Source organism: Bidens hawaiensis, unplaced genomic scaffold (genome assembly GCF_021521415.1).
Source record: "Bidens hawaiensis isolate Kalapana, Puna unplaced genomic scaffold, B.hawaiensis_p1.1 tig00019810_1, whole genome shotgun sequence".
NCBI lineage: Eukaryota > Viridiplantae > Streptophyta > Magnoliopsida > Asterales > Asteraceae > Bidens > Bidens hawaiensis.
In genome coordinates this window covers 249,133-259,024 of record NW_027493012.1, presented here as the reverse complement: position 1 = coordinate 259,024, position 9,892 = coordinate 249,133, and the positions used below count along the sequence as shown (strand labels likewise).

The window sequence follows — 9,892 nt, the reverse complement described above, 5'->3', positions numbered from 1 at the left end:
ACAAGTATATAAAACTTATATAAACAAGTACGTGTGATTTTATAAATTCTATAATATTTAATGAACTATTGCATATTAATAATACTATGTGATGAGTCATGAGAAGTGGCGATAAGATCAACTTTTATAGTTTATTTGTTACGATGGATATATAAGGCTTCACCAATAATGATCCTAGTCAGAATAAACAATGTTTATCAAGAACAACTACATTTGTATGTTTCTGTATTTTAGTGAAATTTAGTATATGGCAGTTAGGTTTTTCAGAACTAACTACAAAGTTTCTTAAAAAAATATAGTAAAAGGATTAATATTCAAACAACTGTCGTTACATGCAATAAAATGACAATGTTTCTGTGTTGTGTCAACGTCCCATGTAACATTATATTATAGTGTTCTATTTTATTTTGTATAGGTATTTAACCCGATGTTCAACACTAATATGAAACTTCGCATGTTTACGATCCGCTTCGCTTCGACATGATATGATACAAGTTCTAAGTCGAACCTCTAATTACAGTTTGGGAAATGACAAATTGAACCGATCGGTTTTAATAATTTCTATAAACTTTTTTACGTTTTCTTATCGTTAATTTGTATTAGAAGTTACAACAATAATTCACAAAATGAATATAAATAATTATGTTAAAAGGATGGTTCTGTTCAAAATTTCACATGGATGGTTTCAAATTCCAATCATAACTGAAGTGTAGCCGAATCGTTATAAACTTAAAACATCCACAACAATAAGCCTTTAAAATCCGATCACTTCATATTTTAAACAAACTTAAAAGATAATATATTCATCCATCATTGCAAATCACCACAAACCATATTAAATAATATTAAAAACATAAACATATAATATTATTTGTAAGAAATGGTCCCAAGTTAGCCATCCGCTTGCCCGTTTGTAGTCCCATACCTCCGAGCAGGACTTCAGGCCAACAACGTCTGTTTCCCTTAAGTCTGCCGATGCCACATAAACACGAGCATTAGTTAGGTTTTGATACACGTTGTAGGTGCTCTTGAAACCGAAACTTTTAAATCTAAACACGGCTAAATTGATGACTAGCTTCCTTTTAAACGGTTTGTACCTTTATAACCTCCAAATATTTGGTTTTTGGAATCTTTATAGAAAAAAATAAAAAAATACTGACACTGCCTTATTCGATCCATTCACCTGATAACTTTCACATTACTATTTGGTTTCTGAGCACAACACAACTCGGTCCACTAAATAGTGACTACATTGGATTTCTCTTCAACTTATTTCAAAAAAATATATATTCTTTTAAACAATCTATCAACTTCTCACAAAACCACATTAATTATATACTTTAATATATTGTGCAAGGGCCCATTTTGCAAATCAAGTCATGTTTATCACCAAGTATTTAAAATAACTATTAAAGGAAGGCGTTTGAGTTTTGCCACCAGTATTAGAGATAACTTGAAGACGTGTAAGGTCTCTATACGGTTGGGTTATGATAGTTGACGGTGACCTTTTGTCATTAGATCATCCCGTACGAAATACCTACAAAACTGTCTGTTTACTAATCATTAAAAAAAATTACAGATAATTCTAACCAATAAATTAAGGGATCTTATATTTCGACAGCAACCCATAGGGTTTGATATTATACAAGCCAAATATACATGCATGCACGACAATGATACGAAAGTGTCAAGAGTTGTAATTAAATAATCCTATTTAACTCATATTAGCTCTAGCATCTCGTATTGTATGAGAGGCATATAATTCATCATAAAAGAACTATATGGCGTATAATCTCTATACGACTCATACAACACTTCATGAAATCGTAGATGAACTATATGTCTTATATATGCCTTAAACACCTCATGTAGACCACAATTTCTCATTATTATTTGGTTTTTTCACCTTCACTCGTATACACACTATACAACCCATAGACGGTTACTAAATATCTCATAGACATAAAAACAAATACCAAAAACACAAAATTTTCTTTATAATATATGCATTGATTTTTATATATTATATAAATTATATAAAACTTTTCTTTCTCACTCAGTAAATCAGTAAAAAAGAAAAGTAAAAAAAAATCCAAATTTTTTTTTTATCTCTCTCTAAACAAAGAAGCCAATCCAGTCACCACTAACTTACTCCTCGGTTTCACCGCCGGCGGCTCCCACTTTCCGGCCACCGGCGTTTCACAACCGTCATCGGACTTTCTCTCCGGCGACTCCGTTACCTCCGGCGTCGGCGGCGGCGTTGGCGTTGGCGGCGGAGATGACGTCATCCTGACGTGTGACGACATCCATTTAGATCTCATGTACTCGTACTTCCTCCATGGAGGCACATGCATACCTCTCTTCTTCAAGCTAAGTTTCGCTGCTTCGGTTACGATTAATAATATCTGCTGCAATCGATCGGACTCACCGACGAAGATGTACGGTAACGAGTGAAGGATTGCTTTGTAGTTTGCGGTAGGTCTTGCGATCTCGAATTCGGATCGGAAGTCAACGTCGACTAGTGCTCGTTCATTGCTTACGGTTATCACGTCGATGTACTCGTATTCGCCTGCTGGATATAATGGTGATTTCTCCCAGTGTGATTTGCAGATTGATGAATTATAGCCTAGTGATTGTAGTTGTTCCGCAACGGTTTTGATTAGTTCGTCTTTACGTTTACAGGCTTTGTGAGTTTCGACGATTTTTGATGTCTCGGCTAAGAGGTTTCGTTGAGTGATACTCGCGCAAGCGGTTAAGTTCTGCGAATTATTAACGAATTTTCGTTTAGTTAGATGAAAATCAAACTAGCTCGATGAATGAGTAACTTCTGATCTGTAAAACTGAACACTTTTAATCTCATGCAAGAGGTAGTGACCGACCTCTTGCATGAGAATTAGTTTTGTGAGGCCAACGATGTTCAGTTTTAAGGATCAGAAGTTACTAGCAGTTTTGCAAAATTAACATTATTTGGTTTTAGATACGATGTTCGGTCAACTTCAAGTAACTTGTGATATGCAAAACTGAACACCGTTAGTTTTGTGAGGCTAACGATGTTCGATTTTACATATTAAAAGTTACTAGCAGTTTTGTGAGACTAACAATGTTTGGTTTTAGATGATATGCTTGGTCAACGGCTAGTAACTTCTGATATGCAAAACTGAACACTGTTAGTGTCGTCACACGTGTGACTAATCTCTTTCTTGAGGAATCTCACATGTTTGCGAGATTAATGATGTTCATTTTGATTAATAGAAGTTACTAGTAGTTTTGTGAGACTAACAGTGTTCAGTTTTAGATAATCTGCTATGCTAAAGGCAAGTAACTTCTGGTCAGTTAAACTAAAACTGAACACTGTTAGTCTCGTCACATGTGTGACCAATCTCCTGTGTGAGAATCTGTTTTGCGAGACTAACGGTGTTCAGTTTTAGATAATATGCTATGTCAACGGCAAGTAACTTCTTGTCAGTAAAACTGAACACTGTTAGTCTCGTCACATGTGTGACCAACCTCCTGTGTGAGAATCAGTTTCCCGAGACTAACAGTGTTCAGTTTTACAAACAGATTTATCTTATCAATACTCGCGGAAGCGGTCAAGATCTACAAATTCAAACCGACTTTCGATTAATTAAACGAAAACTTCAATCACAAACAATTTACCTTGAGTGATTCGGAAGAATCTCCAAAGAATCCAGCAGCCGAGTGATCGAATTCGTCATCAGAAATATCATTAACATTTCCATTGAAACAATTACATCTATTCCGACCACATTTCGGCTTCTCAGGAGCATCTTCAATAAAATTCTGCACCATTTTCGCCAAACAAACCGAGCTCGGCTCGAATTCGACATCCTTAAGTTCTCCTCCAACATTCACACTCACCTTGTCCGAATTATTCTTCAAAACACTTGGAAACTGCCTGTCGAAAAGCCTCTTAAATCGTGACTTCACAACCGGCTTCACCGTTGACTCGAGGTTAACCGATTCTTCATTACTCGTATTATCGATATCGATCGGTTGAATCTTCATCTGGAAATGCATAACTTTGTTTCTTAATCCTAATTCCTAGTCAATATTAATATCAAAACTTTTGGTAAACAGACAACAAACTGCGCAACGCAGTCAATAATAATATCAAAACTTTTGGTAAATAGGCAACAAATTGCGTACAAAAATTCACAAATTTTTTTTTCTTTTTTGGATTAATAAACTCTGTTTAACAAACTGCGTCACGAGTCACAAGTCACGAGTCAAAACCCCTTTTGGACAACAAACCCGATCAGTGTTTTTCGTGGAGAATGTGACGGCGATGAACGGAGACTCGGGTATTCGGAAGGCGGTTGGAGGAGTAAAACTTTGTTGCCGGAATATTCATTTTCCGGTAGTGTTTAATGGTGGTGATAAACTGATAAATGATAATAACTGATATAAGATGTTGGTTAATATTTTTTAAAAATTTTTTAATTATGGGGTGAGTGAAAATAATGGAATAAGTTGAGTGGTTATATATACAAGAGTAGTGTGGTGACGTGGATAATAAGACAAATGAATGATGACGTGGCATGGGTTATCCAATAATTTGAGGCTGGGTCACGTGCTACATAGGCATTTGGGATGTGTGGGTTTTAGTGTCAGTAGGATTGGACACGTGGATTGTTTTTATAGGATGATGAAGGTATAATTTTCTTGGTTTAAGTTACACATTACTCCCTGAAGTTTTAACAGATTGTCAGGTTTTACCCATTAAAAAAAACTAATTTTGATTAGAGACGTGGCATGTCCCCAGCACTTAGTTTCAGCGATACTAGGATGATTATGATAGATTAGATGAGTATGTGGCGTTTACTAGTTGGATACTTGAATTGAACGAGTTTTATTTCACTACACTGTCGTGTCTTCGGGTGAGTGTTCAGGGGCCCGGATCAAAAGACGAGTGTATTATGATGTGGTTATTTTAGACAGTAGCTCATTTGAAGGATTCGTTGGCCGTTCAAAAAATAATAAATAATAATAAAACAACCACCTCCACTGCCTTTTTGCAACGTAGGGCAAAGTCTCGAGTTGAATATGCGAGTATGCGATAATAAGATTGGTTAGCAAGTTTTTGTGTTGTTTGGTTTAACTTTTCTCTCGTTTTTCCTTTATGACTATTGAAATGTCTAGTGTTTATGTACACAAAACTTAGTAAACGGGATTTGTTATGAGTTCACATGTGAAATTAAATGTGTGTTTTTAAAGCCAATAGTGCCTTTGAATGGCGTGAGACACATGTGATGAGACTCGTCATGAATGTTGATTGCATGTGGCGAGACTCTAATGTGTGTTCTTATGAAACTTAAGTTTTCACGATGGTAGATTACCAACAAACTCAATACTCTTCTCTGTTTTAACGCTTACAGTATTCTTTTTTGATTCAACAATATCTTAAATATGATATGCAAGTCCCCCATTCACCATTTGCTTTATAGTGATTTGAATAGTATCATTCGCCTAATTATGATGTTAAGTTAGCCATATTAGTTAAATTATTTGATAAAATTTACGTTAAATTTAAATATATTTCACTCATTTTCTTTTGCACACCATGTTGTTAAGCAATCGTGTTAAGGGATTCTACATACGTTACTTCATTTTTAACTTAACTAGCAATTCGCCACAACACTCTATGCACATTGGAAGACAAGGATCACTACCCTTGAAGTAATAAGTAGTAAACTACAATTGTTTCACGACTATACATAATCCGTTATTTATAATATAACCCAAAACCAACAAAGGTAAGAAAAGATGGTATGACTTATAATCTTCCTATGCTCTCCTTAAATGTTGTGATTCCAATCGTTATTGAGCTAGTGACAATCCTCTTAGTGTTGTCACATCATCTCGGTCTAAAAGTAAATATTTTTATCCGAAGACTTAACGTTATTCCGTCATCATGAAGGATGGAACCCAACCACTTCATGGAAGACCCAACATTATACTCTTAAAAGAGATATGGGTTAGGTATGGGAGAGAATGGTGGATTAAATCCTATATGAGTTCCCCATCATATAGTGTTAATTTGATCATCTAAATAGAGTAGTTGTTGCTAATTTTATATACATGTACTAGTTAAACAAAACCATTTCAAACAAAAAGACAGAGTAAGTTGAGTATCATAAAATTATTAATTTTCCCAATTTTCAACTTATTTCATAGTTTCTTAAATATATGGCCACTAATATAATAATGGAATGTGTACCATGTTCTTGTTTTTATAATAGATATTTTTTTTTCACACAAGAAAACAAAAACCAGAGACGTCATAAAAAGAATAAATAATTAACTATTGTGACTATTTATTTTGAAAAAACAAAAAGAAAGTATCTCCTGCCATTAATATCTTATTTTCGTGTAGTTTTGACCAACTAAAAAGCAATTGTATGTAAGCAAGTAATTCAACTAAATCACCTAACTTCAACTCTTAATTATTCTCTATTATATATATTTTAGTAATGAAAATGGCTTCATAGACAACTCTCATGTCTTGTTTAACGGTTAAGAAACCTTTTATAATGACTTTATCTATACTTTTTTAAGAGTTTTATTAGGCTAACACTCTTTCATATAATTTTTTATCATCCATTTGGTTTTAGTCATTCATGGAAAGCATATTTTATGAGCATATAGTTATCTTATTATAGCATTTGATCTATCTGTTTATACATTTAACATTATTAAAATAAGTAACATATACTTATGCTTATGTTTATATACACCAGCACGCTTCAATAAGATATATTACACGTAAACTTTGTGAATGTTTTGACTTATACGAGTCGAATTCAAATTAATGGATTTTAAAATTAGGTTCTTACCGGATCTCGAACATATCTACCTACATATATACACACCTACCTACTTATATTATGACATATGTACACACCTATGTATTCAATTTTAAATGTCTAATTGAGTTATTTCAAATTTCAACATTACAAATTTCTTTCTCTCACCAATTCAATTTGATTTGATGTTTGTTTAATGTCCTTTTTTAAAATCCATTAATTTGAATGAAGTAACTATTATGTTCGAGATCCGGTAAGAACCTAATTTTAAAATCCATTAATTTGAATCAAGTGGGATCATCAATATTTGCTTGTTTTTCGAACATAATAGTAACTATTGCAGTTACTTCATTTTTAACGTGGTGAGTTTAATTAATGTCCTTTTCCGTTTAAAGGTATATACATCTATTATTGCAATGGCAATTAGCCAATTAGTATCAAAAACAAGTAAATATTGATGATCCCACTTGATTGAAATTACCATATGGTATGATACATCATATATAATATAACCTTCAAATTGACAACCCATATGTACCATGTCCTTTTAGATAATGACTAGTGCTTTAACATAATCTTGTTTTTAACATAATTTTTTGGTGTTAACACCCCCCACCCCCACCCCCACTACCCCACACATCCTAGACCACCTATTGCAATTAAAAATTGGAACTAAAACTTATGGAGGTAAGAGAACCAAGGGTCAAGATAATTGATGTAGTTGGAGCTCCTTTTCATCATAGTAGCTAGACATGTTCATATTTGGGCCTATGGAAATAAATACATGAGCAATACCTTTCCAAAAGATATGACATGTTGAAATGAAAATATCTATATACCCATAGGCTTTCTCTAAATGCCATTACATACCCTAGAAATTTGTTGGTATCAAATGTTGGAGCAAAAGGAAGAAACATGTATGTCCATCTACAAATTGCTGACACGACGTCTATATTATACATGTGAACTACACAAAACGTAAAACATTGAAATCTATGCATAATAGTCTTAAGTGTGTTAATCACCTATGAGATATATGATAACTATATAGGGTACATTCAACATCCAAGACGAGCTATCAACTATTGTAAAAGAAAATTACATAAACATTAGCACCATTAAGTTATTCAAATAGGGTTCGATAAGCTTATACACTTAATAATAATATCATGTCATACGTACTCTTAAACTACACAATATGTTTTTATCAATTTAAACCTAATATCTATATAGTTATCCATGGAATATAAGGATATTCTCTTCTTGACAATAGACTACCAATGCAACCTTTATTAAAAATAAAGTTGTGCTAGTGGATACCCTTTTGAATTAATTAACCAATCAGTACCTTTTTCTCTAAATACCCAACATTTTATAACAAACAAAACTGTTTTGATGACCACACTATGGTGAAACAATTTTTGGACCCCTTGAATTGACTTATCATAGGGTCAAGAATACTAATTAATAATAATCCAGTCTTTATTTAACAATGTTTGAACCATCATCAATACATAAGTAAGTCTTTCAAATACAGGATATCAGTTATCCATATAGATTATGATGTTCTAGGTCTGAGTCTCCCAAGAATATAATCAAGGAAACCCATCACTATAGAAAAACCCCCATAAGTCAGCTTTTGAACATGAGACATTTCAAATCTTAACCGTTATCCTCATGTCATTAGATTAATAAGTCGATGACAATAATCCGCCCCATTTAAAATTCACTAGATTAATCAAGTCTAGCATATACCAACTTACGCCGTAAAAGATGTATATTATTATTATTATTATTATATAGTTTTAGTTTGGATGAGTTTTCAAATAAAGAGTTGATGATGATGACATAAAGTTTGTGATATATGATGGGTTTTGTCTTTGTCTCACTCTTTCCCCACACCACACCAAAACTTTAGTCATTGTAATTTACTACTTGGGTCCCCTTTTCTATTTTGCAACTATCCTTTACATACTACAAATAACAATAAAATTTTGGGTTCAAATAATGGTTAATTCAATATGATTTAATGGCATAAATATAAACAATGTAATTTGATTCAAGAGATAGTTGATATACAATTTAGGGTGTAGGAGACAAATGTGATATCCCTTGTTTAATTTAAATACTTTGGATTTTAATGAGCGATTGGTCGATCTTTCTCTCTCTTTTCTCTCCCGATGATATTCTACATCAGCCAATGCCCAAATTTCCAATCAAATTTCACGCTCTCTTCCCTCTTTCCTCTATCTAGATGCCAACTAGTTCACAATGACCAAAAAATATAATATCGAAGGTGTTCTTACATATATGCTTAAGCTATTAATCATTCAAAGGGTATAATTTCATCAAATTGATACATTCACAAACTAACGAGCACATGCCACAACAACATCTCCATCACACTAGATAGAGCCATAGTGGAAAGATTTGCTCTCGTTTCACATTCTCATACATGCAGACCCTACTAATAGTTATGTTATAAATGAGATTTTACTGTATACATCTATATATATATTTTTGTTAAATGATTTACGTTGAAACAATAAGTTGATAAAAAGTTGTAAGATATGATGGAGCCTGAAAGGACTAAAATGTGAATTTTTAAAATTAACATAAAGTATGAGAATTTTAATTAAAGAGAAAAAAAATGTAATCCTTTTTGCATAATAAAACTTTTGCCAATATGTTATTTTAGGGAAAGCTTCTTTTCCATTAAAAACGGAAAAGAATACTGTACAAGCTATCATAGTCTTAAACTTCATTGAAAACGTCAAAACTTTAATACAAATATTACTTTATATCATGTAACTAGTCTATATAATAAAAAATACATGAATAATTTAACATATTTACTTTATTCTCGTTAAATTGGCATAGTCCTTCTAAAGTACATTAGTACAATATACCCTTACTAAGTGGTCCATTGGTATTTGATAAGTCTTTGAAGTTTAAACTTTAACAACTTGAGCTAAGTGGTCCATTGATATTTGATAGTCTTTGAAGTGTAAACTTTAAAGTTTAAACATTTTGAGCTAAGAGGGTTTGAATATTGATAGTTTAAAAAA

The 9,892-nt window shown here is 32.8% G+C and overlaps 1 protein-coding gene across 1 annotated transcript; it reads right to left on the bottom strand.

Annotated features, from left to right (window-relative positions):
- Positions 1-1,989: 1,989 nt before the first annotated feature.
- LOC143559350 (uncharacterized) lies at positions 1,990-4,222 on the bottom strand. The gene is made up of 2 exons (XM_077047951.1): positions 3,658-4,222; positions 1,990-2,759 (listed from the first exon to the last, which is right to left on the bottom strand). The coding sequence occupies exons 1-2, from the start codon at positions 4,036-4,038 to the stop codon at positions 2,106-2,108; spliced, it is 1,035 nt and encodes a 344-aa protein (XP_076904066.1). The 5' UTR covers positions 4,039-4,222; the 3' UTR covers positions 1,990-2,105.
- Positions 4,223-9,892: the final 5,670 nt, after the last annotated feature.